At 40.7% G+C, this 21,002-nt stretch overlaps 1 protein-coding gene across 2 annotated transcripts in view; it reads right to left on the bottom strand.

Moving 5' to 3' along the window:
• larp1 (La ribonucleoprotein 1, translational regulator) overlaps positions 1-11,550 on the bottom strand; it is a 52,714-nt gene extending 41,164 nt beyond the window's left edge. For both annotated transcript variants that reach the window (XM_079650275.1, XM_079650276.1), the window contains exon 1: positions 11,055-11,550. In XM_079650275.1, the coding sequence (XP_079506401.1) occupies positions 11,055-11,421 (367 nt within the window). In that variant the 5' untranslated portion in view covers positions 11,422-11,550. The remainder of the gene's footprint in view (positions 1-11,054) is intronic.
• Between the last annotated feature and the right edge of the window lie 9,452 nt (positions 11,551-21,002).

The raw sequence follows: 21,002 nt of genomic DNA, 5'->3' as shown, positions 1-21,002 counted from the left end.
TGCAGTGTGCACACAGTTCTGCCGTTAATGAATATTACATTTTGTTAGGAAACTTTTCCACCAATAATTCCAATAAGTATTCCAAAATGCATTCACTTCAGGTTTACGAAAGTAACTGTAATGAGATTACTCGTTTTTCAAATGTAACGCCAGCTGAATAGTTAGCCTACTTGATTTTTGTATTCTTATTACGTAGAGCCGTTACATGTATTCCGTTACAACCCAACCCTGCTTCTAGGCTACTGTACCGCAAGTCCTGCCTCTCTGTTGGACTCTGTCGCAGCGGGGCTACTGCTGTGGTGCGGAGCACATTAACCAGCCTATTCACAACGAAAGATCAATTCTTCTTCAAGGCAGGGAAGGTTTCGTAGTACGCAGTCTACTGACCCGCAGCTGCTGCCTCTCTGTTGGACTCCGGTACTGCACATTACTCACGAGACGTTGTTATTGAAAAAAAAATGGGTTGGGGGCGAACACACTAACCACTCCGTCAACGCCACAGTCAACCCCGTCGTACGGGCCGGAGGAGAATGTCTGGCGGGCCGGATGTAGCCCGCGGGCCGCCAGTTAGTGGTGACTGGTATAGGCGTAAACACGGAGCCGTTTCCCACCCCAGAGCGCTTCGTTTGCAGATCTACCCACCTAGGGACCCATTATAGTTATCGTTTTCTGCGTTTCCGTGTCGGCCTCGTGTGGGCGAACCGTCTATCTGGTAGAGAACTGTAGCAGATACGACAGTTATCGTCCTTCTGTGGCAAGCACCTAAGTAGCGAGGTGGTCGTGACTGATCGCACCCTGCTTTAACCTGTGCACTGTATTCATTCACACTGCCAAGAAAATCCTGTTTGTTTGCAATTATCAATGTTAGGTCTTTACATTTATTACAGTAAAATTAGCAAATGATCAGAATTTGATTGACATTTGGATCCATGCAAATCTATATTACACCATGATCATTTGGCAGAAGGAAAACCAAACTATGGGTGTTATCTAAGAATTGTGTGAGAGCTGATAAGGGTTATATTTAACACAACTCAAGGACACGCCATGCATGTCTGTTACAGAAACATATGACTGAATATCATAACATAAAAAGGAGTAAAAATGTAGGAGTCATATGTGGAGGCAAGGGCAGGAGCACTTTTGATATTGCCATGTTTGCATCATCAGGGAGGAGAAATGTTCCTTATGTATCACCTATTAGCCTCAACAGAAAATAAATGATCAGAATCAAGGAAAGTATAGAAAGACCTCCAACCAAACAAAAAGGTGGTTGCATTGATACACAACAAGTACATTGACACATAACTGTATCACTCCATTGAAATGGTGAATTAACGAAACAATTGGCAGGATTGAGCTGGATCAGATGTACCTGAAATATGATCCGACACACTGCAGCAGCAGAGTTTAAACACCAACACAGTTACAAGAGTGCAAATCAAACACATAGACAAGCAATGAAAATGTACTTAACTTGCCTATAATTGAAATGTATGGTGATTTGTATACAAGTAGTTTATTTGGCAAAACACGCAATGTATATAAAAAACATTTATTCATCCTTACCTACATTTTCCAAATCATTAGTTTACCCAACACACATTAGTAGGTACTGGCTTCTTTGTGTCTCTACTATTACACTCAACTCGATCACCTCTCTCCTCCTGTCAGTTCCTCCCTTCATCTTTCGCTCTTCTCTTTGTTAATTCTCCACATGTTTCTTCACAGCACTCAGAGACAGTTGTGGCAGCCTGTGGTACACGCCTGACGCTAACATTAACCTTCCCTAATCCTTATCCAGTTTGCATTAACTATTACCTCTCCATCGGTTTCGCTTATACTTATGTTGCAGGCTCACTGAGATAACTTTGTACATCAAATACTTCACTGCCGCTGCAAACTACCTCAGCTTGTTTAACAAATGCTGTAAGTCAGACTTCTACATTTACTGTTATCTCCAATTTCATCACTCTTTAACAGAAACAGCCCCCTTTTTTTTTCTTAAAAAACTCAGCACATTGCACACACTTCTCAGGTGGAACTCAAAAACATATTCCCATGGGTGCTGCACCACACAGTGACAATACCTGCTCCCAAGACCCCCCCCCCCCCCGGGTCTCGCTGCTGAAGCCTATAAATAAACCTTAAGCCACGTCGGCTCTGCAGGCTTAGATAAACACAGTGCTAGTGTTGGGAAACAGAACCGGCTCTCAGCCAGATGCTGGGTCTTTTTGTAGGCTATTTAAATTGACGAGATTGTCTTCATTTTGGGATTTTCAGGTAACTGTGGTAATTAATTATGTGAGAGGCAGCAATCTGAGACTTTCCTCAAATGTTTGATAAACAAATCATTCACAGAAGCCAGGGTCTAACATCATTTAAATAAAATTGTAAGCACACATATTTCAAACAAAATGTGTCTTTTAAATTAAAGATATGAGAACATATTTGAAACGGGACAAATACAGTTCCCAAAAGGCAACTAGGACATCCCTAGATGACATATCTTTTTTCCCACATTACAGGGAAAGAGAAACTGGATGAGAATGCATAATAGTCCTCATTATAAGGGTGTTCTCACACTCCAAATCTTAAGTTTAATCACAGTAAAACTTTAATGTTTAGCCACTTTTAGTCTGATGGTGTTAAAACACAGCAACGTCAGAGGAGGGAAGCCTCTGCAAGAACCAAATATGGAGGAAACGACAGAGCATACGCGGGTAAACTGCCTCCGTTCCACAAAGACACACACACTCCAAAGACAAAGGTGAGAGGCTGGGAGGGGTCTCCCTGTGTACACCAAGTTACAACGTACAGCTTATATTACGCTTTGTAATTTAAAAGAAAATGCAAATTTTTGGGTGGGTATCTGTGACTCTTCCAAGCCACGCCAACACAATGTTAATGTTTATCTTAAGAATAGCTACGTCCATATCTTGTTTTGCAGAACAACTCTAACAAAGTTCTGTAAACTTTGAAAAACATGAATGTCTTGTTGCTTCCTCACATTTAAAGCCTTCTGCTGGTTTGCATGTAGAAAGTAAACTAAAGTTGATATTGGAGAGTGTAAACAATTGAACTTTGCAAAAGACAAAGCTTTATTTGGGGCAGGAGGTCTTCACAGGTCGTTTCAGCCAATAGAATCGATCAGGCCAGTGCAGGTTCACATTTTTCACGACAGTGAGGCCTCAGTGGAGACACGTGCTAACGCTTGGAGCAGCGCGGTACATCGAAAGCAAGCTATACACTGTCCTTGAAAAAAAGTTTGTCACTTCAGCCGCTTGGACCGATTAAAAACACAATTTCAGAAAAAACTGGTTTAGAGGAAAACAGAAACTCTCAGAGATCAAACCATAATGTTTTTTCTCCTGTTGGATTTTTTTTTATAACATCTTGTCTTCTTTGGCTTCATTAACTTCATGATGTTAAATGTTAAAGATGGAACACAAAATTCACTTTTTCTATCAGTAATACTAATTTCCATGAAAAGAGACATGAGACATCAAGCTACAGCTACTTTTATTTGGTGAACAATTACTCTTTCGCTACTTTATTTAAATTTGTTGTAAAATTAAGTACCACGAGATCCATGATGAGATATTTTGCTACTAAGGGCTTGGTCACATCACTAAGTGGACACATCCTTGATGCAAGCGGTCCACACCCTGAGCACAGAGGGATGTGCCACTATCACAGAGCCCAGACACAAGCCTGAAACTGATAAAGCAGCTCCAGTTACACAAATTAAGAGGACCTCATCTGAAACAGCTGACAGTGTGTGTGTGTGTGTGTGTGTGTGTGTGTGTGTGTGTGTGTGTGTGTGTGTGTGTGTGAAAATTGGTTGTGTAAGGTGTAACTAGTTTAGTAAGTTCCCTCTAAAAGGCTCTAAACTTCTGACTGATAAATCCTCTAATTGTTTCATTTCCAGTGAAGTCCAAGTCTTTTGTAGTATAATAGAAAGATATAATAGAAAGAATCCCTCAGAACAAAATGATAGTGTGTTAAGGCCCAGATACACCGGCCAGTCACCTGAGAAGTCGCCGACGCCGACTGTTGCCGGACTCTCCTGCGTATTTGCCGACTTCGCGCACTGGAACACACCGCAAATCCGAGCCGAGCACGTATGAACTGCGCATGCGTGAGTGGCAATAACTCTTACCAGCAGGCGGCGGTAGTGTGTATTCATCATTCAAAAGAGGCAACAACCGGAACAACCGGAAGACAGAGAAGAAGAACAAACTCCGTGATATAAACAAACAACAAATAGCGTTTTTCTTTCCATTTTCACTCTCGTCCATTGAAAACATGAACAAACAGGAGCAGGGCGAACGGGAGGTACTCGAGCTAGCAGCCCTTGGACTCACGCTTGTGTTAAATCATTTGTTTACCTCCCTCACTTCCGTTAACGCTTCTCATGCACTGATTCGCTAGCTGAACAGCCAATCAGTGTTATCCCTTTGTTCGACTTCCGGTGGTGTTCTCGACTCGGCAAGAAAAGGCGTCAGGTCGGCAGAAAAGACCCGACGGTGCGGCGCACACCACTCCGAATAGGGCGTGCCCACGCTCATGTTCGGCCTGACTCCCATTTACTGCCGATTTCGGGCCGGTGTATCTGGGCCTTTACAGTATAAAATTACTGAGGATGGAGGTTTTGCATTCACAACAAGAAACATGCAAAGATGAAAAACTCAATGATCTGTAGGACCAATGACGATTAGGAATTCATCAGTAGCATTAAATGGCACAGATTTTTAAAAGACCGCATATTTATCAAAAGGCCGCTTAATCCCCGCACTTTTTCACACAAAGTTGAGGGGGAAAAAAGTTAACTCGTCTTGACGTGAAGTAGTGATGATGATGACGCGACGTCATCAGCTCGCGCATCACAGAATGTAAACAACACTGTATAGAGTGAACGTGTGGAACTCACACGAGAGAGAAAACACCAAGATTAAAAAATCTAATCCATCTCATTTACCGACGAACATTTCTGCTAAAGACCGGGCAAAAAGTGGGGGGAAACTATTCTACACCCCGTGCAACTGTGTGTTGGAGCATAAGAGAAAATCAACGGTGACGACCCACTTTGATTCATTCAAACATTCGAAAATGGCTTTCTTGTCCGCAGCAGCAGAAAGCAAACAACGCACGTTAACCGAGGCATCAACCTCCAAAACCCTTTCGAGGGCTACAAGAAACGAGGTGAGTAGCCTACAAGATTGAAGCTGGTCAGATAACGAACGAGTAAATGAAAACAGAATGAGGCGGAGAAGTGTGTGTGTATGTGTGTGTGTGTGTGTGTGTGTGTGAGAGAGTGTGATTAAAATAGCCCAATTGCTTTTACAATAAATAAACATTGAATGTAACGTTAGTGGCAGGTTGTGTGTGAGAGAGAATAAATAAGACAGCCCAATATGTTTTTAAAAATCCATTATTTTTCGCAACTTTCTGCAATTTCAACGCATAAAATCACATAAAAACCCTGCATGTTTAATCGCATAATCAAGGATTTTTGCCAGCGTTTTTCTGGAGGGTCTAGTTAAATTGCTCTAATCATGTCGAACATTTTTTAATTCACAATTCATGTCGAGATGTTTAATTAACATAAAAAGGTGGTTCTAATTGTAAGCAAGTCAAAAATCACATAAGTGTGATCGAAGTTTTTAGTCAACAGTCTCTTTAGAGCCAAAGTTTCAAACAGAAAGGGCCGCATTTGCAAGTATTAACTAAGGTTCTTGCATTATGCTAAAAAATGTTAATGTATGGAGCCCAACCGATATTTACATTTATTAGGGGTGTAACGGTTCAAACATTTTGGTTCGGTACGTACCTTGGTTTTTAGGTCACGGTTCGGTACAGCAGAAAAAATAATCACAAAACATTAAAAAAAAAAAAAAATTTAAATGATTATTAAACTGTGAATACATACTCAAATAAATACAACATATAATAAAATAAACATTAAGGTGTAGCATTTCGATGAACTGAAATAATCTGTATTTGAACTATACTGTACCAATACCTAAGCAGCCAGTTTGACATTATGACTTGCTTGTCATTGCATTTTCATGTTTTTTTAAAGAAAAATTCATTTGTCCACATTGCTTGCCGAAAGGGCAGATCTGCTGGCACTAACAATGTCTCCTGATGTGGAGAACACCCTCTCGCTAGGGACAGAGGTAGCAGATACAGCCAGGTAGCGCTTTGCTAACATGGCAACTTAAGGATATTTGGCGTTTGTAATAGCTTTGGCTCGGTCTGAACTTTTTGCGAGTGGTGGAGGCTTAAATGCTAGGGGGGAGTTGGGTTTGCACTTCAGTCTGTTTTTCTTTTGGTACCGGTGATATTTACGTTCGGGTGATGCCTTTTCAAATGAGTGTGCAAGTTTGATGTATTGCCAGCCGCGTAACCAATTTTAGTTGAACAATGCCGACAAACAGCTTTGGTTCGGTCCACCTGTCTTTGTCCGTCATCCTTGTACGTAACTGCGAAACCAAAATGTTCCCAAACCGGAGACTTCAATGATGCTGGAGATAAAAATAAAAAAATATAAGAAAATGACTAATATTAGCCTCAAACCCTTCTTCAGCAAAATGCAAAACATCTGAGTTATTAAACATGGTTAGGATCTGAAGACGATGTGCTGGCTGTGTTTATGTGCAAGTCTTCTGTACTGCTAACAGGAGGTACATTTTCACACTGCACAAGTATGAACCTGAAAATGACTATAAGCCCCTTTTGAACTACACCTCAAACTTGATTTTCTGGTTTATCTTATCCGAAGCCTGTGTAGCAACACCACTGGCATGTTCGGGGCTATTTGGGCCATTTTAAAAACAGGTGCCTAAGCAGGACGGGCAACCTATTTGCATTACCAAAGTGGCTGCAGTTTGCAGGCAGAAAAAAGTAAATTTTGAGCACTGATTGATTGGACCATGTTTATTACATTTGGCAAATTGGGTTTTTTGACCCAACAAAACTGCTTAAAACCACAGCCAGGACATTTCAGCATTGTCCGCCAACTGAATGAATTACATCAAATGTTTATGAGGGCATGCCAATAAAAAGGACACTGGTACGTTTGTTCTGACCAACTGGAACAAGGTGGGTAAAAGCAACGCTTCCATTTATCACTTATTCACCATCAACTCCCTCTAGAGCCAAAATACACTGAGTAGTATAACTGTTCAGAAAACGGATTGGTCCGGTCAATGTTACCCGTAGGTAATGATAAAGGTTTTTCTCTAATGCCTTACCATTTCTTTTGGCTTCAGCTTTGCAAAAAAAGAAAAAAGAACTGGCCAACTGCAGCAGCGTGGTAGTTATCACACACAGGTGAAGGTAGGCTGGAGCCTATACACAACCTTAAAGAGCAACTTCCAGGTTAAAGACACCTGTGAATAAATGTGTAGGAAAATGATGAATACACTAGATTTTCAAAAAAATATACAGAAATATACACTACAGTGACATCTGGCGTCGTTTTTGTAAGACATTTTCACTTCCGTGAGTGGAGGTTGAGCCGGGAGCCAGGAGTGACAGCCACCACGCACACACAAACAACACAGACAGGGGGAAACAAACAAACACAAAGGAGACGGCTGGAGCAGTACAGCCACCACAGCGTTACCTTATGCAACTCCACACTATGTCTTACGGTGCCGTGTACCGGAGGGGAGAGAGAGAGAGCAGCGAAGGGGGAGGGGAGAGAGAAGTAATACGGTTTCCTGATAAAGCTGTGGAGAGTATGTGCTGCAGGGAGGTGGATGCACAACGCACCCAGGAACGAACGCTAGCTCCGGTCCTTTTTACTGTGGACTCGATTTCCTGACAGGCTGGTATTTGTGCAACCTGCACAAACACAATACTGCACCATGATTACAAATGGTGAAATACAATGTAAAACTACCGAAAAATACCAGCTCCTTAAAACACAACCGCTCTACTCAACGCAACTCCACTATACCCGCGGTCAGAGAGCGGAGATGTGTCCCCTGTGTGATGCAATATGACGCATTTGACGTATGACCTTAAAAAAAAGCCATTTTTAAGAGCAGAGCTCAAAATTGCTCCTTTCCCTCTGAATTCCTGCCCTTATGTCTCGTAAAACATATAAAATCCTGCATTCACTTTTTTTAATTGTAATTTTCAAGCAAGTTTAAGCATAAATGTAGAAAAATAAAAACCTGCAAGATGCTCTTTAAATAGTTTAAATTTTGGGTGTGACATAGTTCAAGGGTTTGAGGCAAGAAGATCTCCCGTGTGTGTAAGCTTGAACTAATCACGAAATGGCTTATGTAATGTTGTAGCAAAAAGTGACAATAGTGTGTATGACAAAATCCGCAACTGCCCACACTTCAAACATAAACTGTAGCAGTTGCTGGGCGAGCAGGGCTAACGGCAGTATTGAGTCTGTACATTGTACTTCTTGAATACTTTATGTACATTAAGCTCCCTCACTGCAGCCAATTATCATTATTATATGGGCTAACCAACTCTCAGGCTAGCTGGACATCGAAGAGCCTTGAAAGTTCGCCAAAGCTCAATCAGACCTAAGTGACACTCAAATGTAAAAAAGGAGCTAGTACCTCACCTCTTAGTTAAGATGAGAAATACAACTGGCCATCAATCTAGTCCAAATCCATTTAGGATGACTTCTACTGTGATCCTTACACAAGCTGCCTGGGCCATGGAAATACGTTTTCAGCCTTTCAGCTGGTGTTCTTATCCAGGCAGGAGTTCAGGGACTTGTTCAAGGACACACCGAGTACACATGACAGATTAGGGAGCAATTTACCTGTTCAAAATATGAATATCCTTAATTTTGACCAAAACGAAACATTCTAGGAAAATAATTTATCTGTGGAAGCCATCTTTCAAACAATAGACGTTCAATCTACACCAGATCAATTTCCGCGTGATAATTACACGTCTTTACCTTTTACATCTACTCTACAAAATATTAATAAAAAGGACACAACCTTTATTGTAATGCTTACAAACCATAAACCCATGATAACTTCTAAGTAGGCATGGTTTAGTATCACATGAACAAGAAAAGAAACAGCTCTCAAAACAGTCAACAATGCAGCCTACAATTAGCATCCAACCCATTTAGTTCTTTGAATGCTACATACACAAAGTGCTGGGTTATCTGGCAGGCGGCCAGGTTTACTTGCTGATGTGACAGCTTTTCAAGCACAAGCCACCCAACCTCACAGACTGGTCCAGATTCAGGGTACAGGTTGTACCCTAAATTCTACATCAGTAAAAGCGAGCAAACAAACCAACTGGCAAACAAAAAGACAAAACAATTTGCTGACAGGCCAGGGTCAGAATAACCTGACTCCAAAACTGACACTGGCCATGAAAAAGCTCACACATGGCTGTGAGAGGAAACACCACGTTGCTTTGCCAGAGCTGAGCTTGTATAATACCAATAATCCCTCGACACAATCGATTATAATTACCCTAATTTTTGCAATCCACCTCTAATGTAAAACATTTCATGTGCTGTTTTATTTTTATTTTAATGAAAAACACATAATGATGTTGTATTTGTGAAGCCCAGATTAGTGAGCTCAAGCATAAGGCATGATGACTCTCATAAACCTGCTTGTTAGCATCCAAGCTCACGGTGGCTAGCTCGGTGGACAACCAGACAGGAGCCGGTTTTCCGCTGACAACAGAGACAATACGTGACAACAGGGATATTACCCACGAAACACACAAAATGTCTCACATAGGACCACCTCAAATATTAACTGGTCTCTGACTTTGCACGAATCCGACGCAATTAGCCTGCTAAGTGGCTAGCTAGCTAGCTAGTATCGCCCATGCCTTTCTCTCGGGGAACACGTGGAGTAAACACGTGATGTCTAACAACAAGCCAGCTCCTTTTTAGCGATTAAACAAGCAGATGTTTCATGTTGGACAATGTTTAAGTTTCGTTATTTGAGCTTTAAAAAAACTTAAAGGGATGTCATGCCTTGCACAGAGTCTGAAGCGACTGCCCAGTAGCAACTTGGAAGCTAAGCTAATGTCTGAGTGGAAAGGGCTTGACGAAGCACTAGGCCAAAGAGTAGTCGTGCTATTGTTAGCTGGCTAAGCAGCGACACAGCCGGCAAGCTCGTGGTTTTTCTTCTAATTGATGCAATGCGAGACATGGGCGGATGTGTCGTTTATTTGTGGTGCGTCTATGTGTCGAAAAAGAGGGCTTCAAAACACACATGTAAACATTAGTAAGCGCCGGTTTTAATATTTTGCAAACACAGGGAGTGTATTAGCTAGGGTTTGGCTGATTGGGTGTGTGTGGCAGAAGATAAGACACAGGGAGGGTGAGCATGGTGATGGAGCAGGTTACAAATGAGGACGTTTTAGTTGACTAGTGTCTTGTACAACGTACCCAACAACCATGCACTGTGACACTGTTAAAATAAGCGTACTATACCTCAAAAGATTGCCAGAAAATAAACACAAACTGGATGAACTAAAGTAAATACAGATTCTGGCGAGTCTGCACCAACCCAGCAACTTTACAACCATTGCACGACAACACAACGTGTCCTTAAACTCGAAGCAGATTCCCCTAATTACACCTAAAACTGTTCTAAGTATTGATTGGGGGTGGGGGGCACACTATCACCTTAGGTGGACCGAATGTTTGGCTGCCATTGTTTGGCATGTGATTACAAGTATTTACAATTTAGAAATACATGTTAGACATTCAGCAACTTAAATGGGTGTGATCTTTTTTTGTTTTAATGCAACCAGCCACCTATGGGTCCACAACTCCAGGAATAGCCTTCCCTAGCATGAGGAGGGAGGGAGCTTTAACTCCAAATATATCCAGCTTGCAGGGTGCAACAAGGGGGCGACCACAGACAGGGCTTGTTTATGCAATCACTCTGCTCTTTTGGTTTTTAATAAAATGCTACCCGACCTTTCTTTGACAGCTGCTCAGTCATTGTTTGTGACCACACCTGGAAGGACCGACACCGACACAACACTGACAGCGAGTACAATCAACATGTAAGGGAGGGTGTACCAACCGTGGTGTGCTTGTCCATTCACGCTGACCACGGTCACCGCATTCATTTTCCTAGTCCACGGGTTCACCTTGGGCGGTGGAGCTTCAGTAAACTCCTTTCTGCCTTTAACGCCTTCCTCGTTTTGTTTATCTTCGCTGTCACAACCTCCTTTGCTCTCCTCTTTGGAGGTCTGCTCCTCCGAGGTCCCTCCCTGCCCGGGGCTGCTGCCGCCGCTGCAGCTCCCCTGCTCGGCGACACCAGTCTGCCGCTTGGCCCCGTCGCCCCGGCCGCCCTCATCTTCCTCCGGCTCACCGCGGATCGTTTTACCGTGCTCCGCCGCTTTAGCAAGCGGGTTGCCAGGCAGGAGAGCCTCCACCTGAGTGGCCATTTCCCACCGCCGTCTTTCTCCCCCCCTCAGGATTACCAGTCCTCCCCACGGCCCGAATTCCCCTTCAATTTCAAGGAAATGTGAAGTTGTTCCGCGGAGTCTGCGCTCCTCAGTCGGTCCTTGACGAAAATAGCTTCAGTCTAGACGCAGAGCATTCGGTGCCGAAATAAAACACGTATAAATATAAAGAAACGTGTCCGAGGGCCTCGCAGGATTACAACCTTATCTCCACCACTAGCAGCAATATGGATGATCCTCACCACGCGATAGAAGGGTACGCGCACGTACGGTGAACAGGGGGCGTAGCCACGTAAAGCCGGGAGTGCGCTTTTGTGTCAGGTCGAGATGATGCCTTCAAGCCCTTCCTCGTAGTAGAACTTCTTAATTCCCAGTTTCTGGCAGCATTAAAGTGTCTTGTCGATTCAAGCTGGATAGTTTATTAATGACAAGAGCGTATATTTCTGATAAACAACTTTATTTCGTGTAGTAACCTATATATATATATATTTTTTTTTTTAAAGATTTGTTTATGCCACTTTATTATGGCCCCCACAAACAATTATTTCTTTGTTGGTGTTTTGTGTTTCTTGTTTTGGTGGTAGGTTGTGTCCTCACAAACACCACCTACTTTATAGAGAAAATGCTCCCTTTTTTAATTCAATAAGTTGTTATTTTGTCCTATTCTGCAGGATTATATCTAGATAAAACTATAACTTCCACAACTAGCTTAACACATTTAAATAATGTAAATATTTGAATAACAAACGGACCAAAACAAACTAAATAGTTACCCGTGTACCTTAACAGCACATGAAAGCAACTTTAGTTCCAGAAAACCAAAGTAGGCTACCCATGAAGATCACCGTCACATCTTTAATGTGTGATTTGATGAGATTACAGCTTTCTTTGTGTGTGAGGCGGTGATTCCTTCGTATTGCCAGGCAGATACACAAAGGTCTACTTTAGCCTATCACTGTAACACATGACCAGAACACTATTCACAATCAGTCATAGATATCAAACCTTGAAAGCCAGTTTTCTAACACATGGTTGTTATGTAATGTTACACCACTCTCATTGGTTGAATAAGCAGCCTTTTTCAGATGATTAAGTACAAGTTATAAAACCACCCTAAAAAGCTATTTTATGTAAACATTTACCATTTAAAAGAATACAGCAAAAAAAACTTGGATGGAGTTACTCAGGAGGGTGACGTTCAATCAGAAGGCCTAAACTGTTATATAAGTGATATCATGGTTTATATTTATGTATGCATTGACATGTTTTATATGTTTTAAAGTGTTATTAATACAACAGTTACGGGATTTTATCCGTACAATTTTGTCTCATGTATAGGCTAAACATGTATTATTAGAAATATATTAAACTGCAAGTTAAGTAGTAAAGCTGTCAGATGTAGGCAGTGCAGTTGAAATATTAAATTGCATTATTATTTAATATTATATTGAATAACCAAGTATAGCCCAAAGTACAAGCACCCTAAAATAGTTTGATTTAATTAAATGTCCTTGCATTTGAAGTGTGCATGTTTTTGTGAGACAACGCATAGAGAAACAAAGTAAAAGGTTGTACACACACACACACACACACACACACACACACACACACACACACACACACACACACACACACAAACACTAATAGTTGTAAATAATGGCACAAAGGCTATTGTATTTATTTGTTAGACTTTTACTGCAGACAGGCTACTTACCCGTAATTTAACTTTTTTTCTCCTACGGTCTTGAATGCAGCCCGGAGCCAGGATGACGTCAGGCTAGCCCTCTGAACGCACCCTCAAATCAACGTTACCTCATTCAATCAGTTCAAAACACAAGCTTTTACTCCGATTAGTTGTTCATAAAAAAACTTTCTATGATTTGACAACTGTTTGCCCCTCACTCGTGTATTGAAGGCTACTCAGTTTTTAAAAAATGTGTGAGAAAGGAGATTAAAAAAGCATCTTAACCCTCTTCACTGTTCCTACACGGTATACACGTGTCCATACCGTAGCTGCACGTGTGCGCTCACGCTCAGTCTTGTGTGTTTTAGCTCTTATTCTGAAGCTAAATTATTTTATCATAGCAAAATACGATTTTAAGTGTGTGTTTCCGATGTTAGTCTACGAACTGGTGTGAATGCATGTGTGTTGTGTTCAGTGACATCCTCCACGTGGCTCAACCTAAAACTTGTTTTTAAAGAACAGAGTGATTAACTTGTGCTGTTTGAGAGGCTACTCAGTGTTTTAGGTTCATTGTTCCTCTGAGGTGGAATTTACCTAAAACATTGAGGCTTCTCTAGACTCATTCCAGGTAGGTGAGGTATCGTCACATCTTTACATTTTATTCAATTTGAATTTGCTTATTCTTAAAGAATATGATACATTGCTAACAGTAGGAAAAACCCTTAAACACCTACAACAGTCAAATGCAATACAATTACACATTAATGAGGCTTTAGCCAATACAAAAACATAATTGCAATGCAAATAATGTTATATTTATATATACTATATTTTTAATATTTTTTCTAGTTCTCATTCATAATACTCCGTTCGATGTCTCACTATGGGATGCGCCTCATCGCGGAGCAAACAGAATCATCACCTCATTACGCCAATCCTGATTGGCTGGTGATCTTGACGTCAGCGTCAGGGAATCCACCCACCCTATAATGCACCCCCCAGAGACACACATGTATTGAGTGTGATATTTTGCATTGGTCATGTGAAATCATCTTTACATACTAGAAAACTGTAGGAGCGGCAACTTGTTTTGAAATTGAATTTTTAATATCCGATAATAAAGTTGATCTGTTTTCTTTATTCTTCTCTCTTCCCAGCTCCATCCATCACCATTCTCTGTTCCTGCAGGTCCTGCTTGCTAATCAATGCTCATATTTTTTTACACAATTACAAATAAAGTCAATGTATTGTATGACATGAAGTTGTGCTTCATTCTGAGTCAATAATAAATTAATTCTGCCTTCAACTGCAAAATTATTGTGGACTGCACCGACATCCATGTAGCTGCCCCCCCAGTAAGATGAACCAAGCAAAGTTGACATACTCAACATACAGCTATGCTCTTAAGTTTACATGAAGAATTTGTGAAATATTGGTAATAACAGGTTTAAATGATTATTGGTAATTAATTATATAATTGTCTCATTGTAGACGAGCAGACAGGGAGCCAGATGAGAAAAGCAGAATATGCAGCTGCCATTTACCACATGGAAAAGAGAAAGGGCCAAGTGTATTTGAGTGGACAAAAGAGAAATCCCAAATACGAAAAATAAAATTATACAATTTACAGATATGTATAAATATATATATCCTATATACACCATGTATAATGATGGTGTATGATGTAGAAGGAAGTGTGGTAGATAACAAGTAAATATAGAGTTACATACATATCCATGTTACAGCAAAAGATGGAATAACTAAGAAGCACGCAGTATAATAATAATTACATTCAACAATTAAATAAATGCTCAGCATCTCCACCACAATCCCAATCTGCTGTGTACTGTTTTCCTCCCCTCTGCATAACACCCCATCACACATACGAAACACAACGCAGAGTCCGAGGGTGTTAAGAGTATGTTTATTTAAATGTCCTCCTCTCTACTGGCTAACACAGGGAGCATATGCTGGGTGTAGAATTGTTCCAGGAGGTGGAGATTTCCATGCCATGCAGGGTCTTTGGGGATGGGGATGATGATCGCCTCCTTCGTGGTCCACAGTAGCAGAGACTCCGGTCTGTGATGTGCAGCTGTTATATAATATACAATACATTTTTGAAAAACATTTGATCAACAAAAAAGGATTTGGTCAGGATCTAGAGTCAGTGTGTAGTTTATTAATTAATCAATGCTCTCTACATTAGGAAAACAAATACCAGTGTACCAGAGGGAGTCACACACAGCTGTGCCTAGATAACCAAACTACTATGTGTCCAGTTCGTGCTTTACGCACTTATATGGACAGGTCAAAAGAGTTTCGTTGTAGTGACCAACTCTTCATATCCTGGGCTAACCCTCAGAAGGGCAAGCCCGTTACCAAGCAACGGCTCTCCCACTGGATTGTGGAAGCGATTGCTTTGGCCTATGCGAGTCAGGGTTTGCAGGCACCTACGTGTTCCTGCTTTTTTTTAATATTCACCTTGTGGAAAATTCTACACTTTATATATTTGAATACACACACAGTATAAAAACACACAGTATAAATATGCACTTTAGAGAGAAGAGGTCCGGCGCAAATGACCCAGGAGGTGATGAACTATACCCATCTTCATTATCAGCCCACATTTTTAAATCAACTACACATCTGTGTAGTTTTGCGATTGTATCTTTACAGGGTTACAATGCTATCATGATGAGCAAATATGTTTAGAGACTTATAAAGTATTTAAAACCGCCTCTGTAGTTTACACTACAGAAGGTTTCTCCAGGAACACATTTCATTGTGATGACACACATACTCAGACTCACAAGTTGATAAAAACACAAGTGTCACTCTCACGACTAAGCAACAACCTGCGGTCAGTATTCTGATTTTGAAAAGGTTTGAATATCTCTTAAACCAGTCACTTGCCTTGGTCATAAACAAGTGTATCGAGGTACTGACAAACAGCACAGGGGCTTCTCTGCAGAGGGAGTTTATAAAGACTTTGTTGCTGCAAATGGCCTCTAGGATTCCTTAAATGTTTATGACTGAAGCCTGAAATATGTGTGTAGCTTCTTACCGCATACTGTAAATAGTTGCATTATTATGAAGGGTGCAGCAATGGTTGCTACTCCTCTGAGCTTGAATGATGGGCGTGGTAGTAGGTAAAAAAGATACACCCATGATACTGCCACTGTTTTATTTCATTTAATGTAATCGTTTATTTGAACAGGGACAATGCACATTAATGAACACTTAAGGCTTCAAGTGTAAACATGCCGGATTTTAGCTTTGAGCTAATTTCCATCCGCAGTCCCTCACATACAACATACTGTATAAGAACATGACATTTATAAAGATAGCAAAAATAAATACATAATATGCAAAAAGAGCAAGGGCAGCATACACAATTATTTACCACATGGCAGTACAATATAGCAGCAACGACGTATAAAGTGCAAGAGAAGATACAAGAGATAAATAAAGTGCAAGAGGAGATACCCCTGTATTAAAGTGCATTTAGCGGTGATTGCACGTTTGTTTGTTTCTCAACCATTCTTTGAGTTGACCTTTAAAACTATTGAGAGTGGGACAATCTTGTATCTCAGTTGGGAGGCTATTCCACAAAGAGCTGCCTTTAATGGAGAGTACATTTTGTCCAAAAGTGGTCCGTCTGCAGTGGACTTCACAGTCTCCCCTGGTTTCTGACCTAGTGCACCGTCCAGTGTGTTTTTTGTGGATGAATTCCCCTAAGGGAGGAGGGGCCAGTCCATGTAAACATTTATAAAACAAGCACATTTAAAATACTTAAAATGGTCAAAACTCAAGAAATTGTGTTTTTCAAGGATGGTACAGTGGTGGTGAATATGGCTTTCTGTCAAACACTTTGATAGCTCTCTTGTACAGCTTTTCTATTGGTTTCAGGTTTGTGGCACAAGCAAAGGACCAGTTTGTACAACAGTATTCAATATGGGATAGAATACAGTGGAGGTATGACTTAGCAGCATTGACATTTAAGAAAGGTCTAATTTGTTTAAAATTCAGCAAGTTGAATTTAATAGTATTGGATACTTTCTTGATATGTTTCTTATAATTCAAGTTTGAGTCCGGTATGACTCCAAGATACTTCAATTGAGAGACTAGTTATAATTCTGCACATTCAACTCAGGACATACATTAGTCAAGTTATTTATGTACAGTGAAAAAAGTAACGGTCCAAGAATTGAACCTTGTGGAGCCCCAACAGGGTTGACAAGGTAGGGGGATTTGGCAACGTTGACCAAAAAACACTGTTTCGTGTTGTTGTAAGGAGCACTTGGTGGTCAACAGTGTCAAAAGCCTTCCTGAGATCAAGGAAGACAGCACCTACATATGGGCTCGTGTCCAACATACATTTGACCTTTTCCACAAAGACACAGTTGGCTGTCTCAGTGGAGTGGTGAGCACGAAAACCAAACTGCATTGGGTGGAGTGGAGCGAAACCTTTATCTAAATGTTTGGTGATTAGTTTTGACACCCATTTCTCAGTATCTTAGAGACACAGGGGAGGATGCTGATAGGTCTATAATTGGATATCATTGCCTTATCGTTGTCACCGTGGCCACCTTCCAGGATGATGGGACTTCCCTCGTGCTGATAGATTGATTCACTAGCATAGTAATTGGTTTTATTAGACCGTCGATATGTGTCTTTATAAAGTTGTTGTCGAAATCATCTGCATCCCTAGCCTTAGAACCTCTTAACCTAAGATTAGATTTTTTACCTCAGCCTCTGTGATTTCCTCCAGGTCAAAAACGGGGTGTGTATCCACAGTCGGGCTAGGTGAGACCTCAAATGGCGGGAAGAGCTTTGTAATGTTCAAAGCACTATTTAAGAAATACTCATTGAGAGAGCTGGCCAACACTGCAGGGTCTTTTATCAGGGCATCATTGATTTTTAATTTTAGAACATTATTTTCCTGTTTGGTATGTTTACCTCATAGTTTATTTAAGATTTCCCAAACCTTTTTACCGTTACCTTTCGCACCTTCAATTATATTGATACATTATAACAACATGATTTCTTTCTTCACCTGCAAGTCACCTACAAGAGTAAAGGTATACATGGGACATTTTTTGTAAAATTAGCTGCATTGCCCTGTTTCCAAACTATGAGCTTAGAAATTTGAATTATAATTGTGTACAATTCAACAGTACACTACAAAGTCTTTTGAAAATAAGACCATCCTTGAACCAACAAACACCCCCAAAATCCCACAGTTAAGAACCAAAAACTGAATAAGGTGTGGTGTGGACATGACTGGGCCAGCCCTCCAGGCCGCTGTGAAGCCTCTGCTGTTCCTCACATTTAGGTTACATCCAGGCATTCAGTACTTCAGTAGAGAAAAGCAAACAACAAATGTCAGATTCCTGCCTCATTGCAATTTCTGGTTTTGGAAGTAAGTGTCAGATAAAAACTAGTACATTTAAGTCTTTATCCTTAAAACGTTCATTGAGTTTTAGAACTATAACATTTAAAGCAAGCAAACGCATTTAAGCAGCTTTAGGTCCCCGAATCGTGATTAGTGGAACACATTTATATTTATGAAAAACCTTTTTAAAAGTGCATCTTGTGAGCTTCTAACCTACAACAGTAGCGAACAAAATGATTACTTTCTCATCATTGTCATTTAGAATTACGTTTTTTGTCACTGCACCAAGCAAAGATAGAGTCGAGAATCCGACACAGCGCATCGGATGAGATGGCATTTTCTGTTTGGGAAAAAACGTATTATTCCCAAAACTAGAAAGGTGGTGATCTCTGGCAAGGTGTGTTTCCCTCTCTTCTTGCATAAAAAAATGTTTGAATCTCACTTGTCCATCCTTATTCACTGTAGGTCAAATGGAGTATCCTGCAAATAAAAGGACATACCAAAATCAAGTATATTAATCTAGTATTGTCTTAACTTGGATCATAATTTATAAAATATTGAGTATGGAATCACTCTGCATATGCTCAGTTTTTTATCGATGTCTGATTTTGAGTCAATACAAGGAGAAACCTGTGATATGAAACATATTAGGTATGCTTGTTTTTAGCCTGTAGACAACTGTCAGAAACCGTTGTTGCAATTGTGGCCTCTACCAGACCATGACAGCATGAAATACATTTTTCAAAAACTGTGGGTCACTGCAACCATTAGAGATTATATTAAAGTCATAATACAGATGTTGATGCTTTGAGAAGCTTATGGGGTCTCTGACATGTGAAGCTTGGGAGTCCGCTGCCTAACAATCATTGTATTTATAAGGTACGTGACAGCTAATACAGTTTTGAAAAGAATGAGGGTAATTTTGTTGTTGATACAATTAAGGTTGTGATCTTTAATGGTATTGTTATAAAATGAAAAATGGACACTCATAGACACACAAACACACACACACAAAAATGGCGGAATGTATCTCCGTGAACAAACAACCATCTCTGTCTAGTATGTAGCACCCATCACACACCCTCAGACCACATAATCTATAAACACACAACCAAGCCTTTGCATTCAAAGCCATGGTCTTCTGTAGGTATTGACATTTCAGACACACCCTCACACACACACCCTGACACACACATCCCTCCCCCTCCCCCCCTGGCTGCCCCTCGAGGCCCCTCACTGTAAACAGGCTGATATTTGGTTCAATGGCGACGTCCTATTCTTTGCGACCGATGACACTGGTGACATGTAAAGCTCTCGGGCATTGTCCAGCTCTCTGGAGCTCTTTAGCAGTGTAATCACCAGTGAAATGGCAATGGGCCACCGGGATGAAAACACAAGTCAGCAGCTGGTCAGCAAATCACAGTTGAAAGGCGTTAAATGGTGGATTTGCCCCGTAAGCAAGACAAGCTCCAGGGGCCTTTGTGGACTCGGGTTTGTGAGTGCACAGATTTGGAAGGAGAATTTCATAATCATTTATATCAGTTAGATGTCATCATTTTAGGTGGTATAATGTAAAACTAAAAGTACAGGCCCATAATCTGCATCATTATACAGTACTATAGCTGCTTACAACATACAACATTAGACAGAAAATGACCTTTCAAAAGGGGAAAGACAGAAATAGTGTCAAAAAACCCGAAATAAAATACATATGGGTTCTGTTACAGTAAAAGGGAACTCTCTCTTTCTGTGTCCAAGTGTTCAACCTTCTGTATCTGACACTATGATGAAATGGACTCAGTAAAACAGGAAATACAGATTGTCACCATGTGGCAACTCTCCACTCCACCTAGCGGCACAATAAGACACAGAGGTCCATGCACATGTCCACAGTCAGGAAACCACCTACTACTTAACCAGAGAAACTATTTGGTGAATGCAACAGTGGATTACCAACATCATTAAATCAAAGGCTACTTATTTGACGTCACTAATCCAGATGTTCTTCTTGTGCTAATGTGTAAATCTATGAACAATTATCATTTTGCCAATACAAGGTGTCCCACTAAAAGATCCTTTTAGTGAGCCACTCTCCAGGCAAATTATTTATGATGAGTGGAGGTCCACATAGATTTAATAACGTTTTTAAGTTCCGGCCTGAGGCACCACTTCCCACAAAAATGCATTAAACTATTTATTTTGGGTGTTCCTGTAAGCTGCAACAAAGGCAGTTATGTTTTCTGTTACACCAAATAACAGTGATATTAATGAACAAAACCACATCTGAATTAAAAATAGTGTCTGCTATTCTGTCGGAACACTTTTTGACACATTTCTTGTGGTTGTTTCTCTCAGTATCTCCCTAAGTTAACTTTTACTGTTGCAGAAGCATGAACAGTCTTGCCAAGTATGCTTATCAAAAACCCTTTAAGCAACAGGCAACACACACACACACACACACACACACACACACACACACACACA

Source organism: Notothenia rossii (assembly GCF_949606895.1).
Source record: "Notothenia rossii genome assembly, chromosome: 9".
NCBI lineage: Eukaryota > Metazoa > Chordata > Actinopteri > Perciformes > Nototheniidae > Notothenia > Notothenia rossii.
This window is presented reverse-complemented; position numbering and strand designations above follow the sequence as displayed.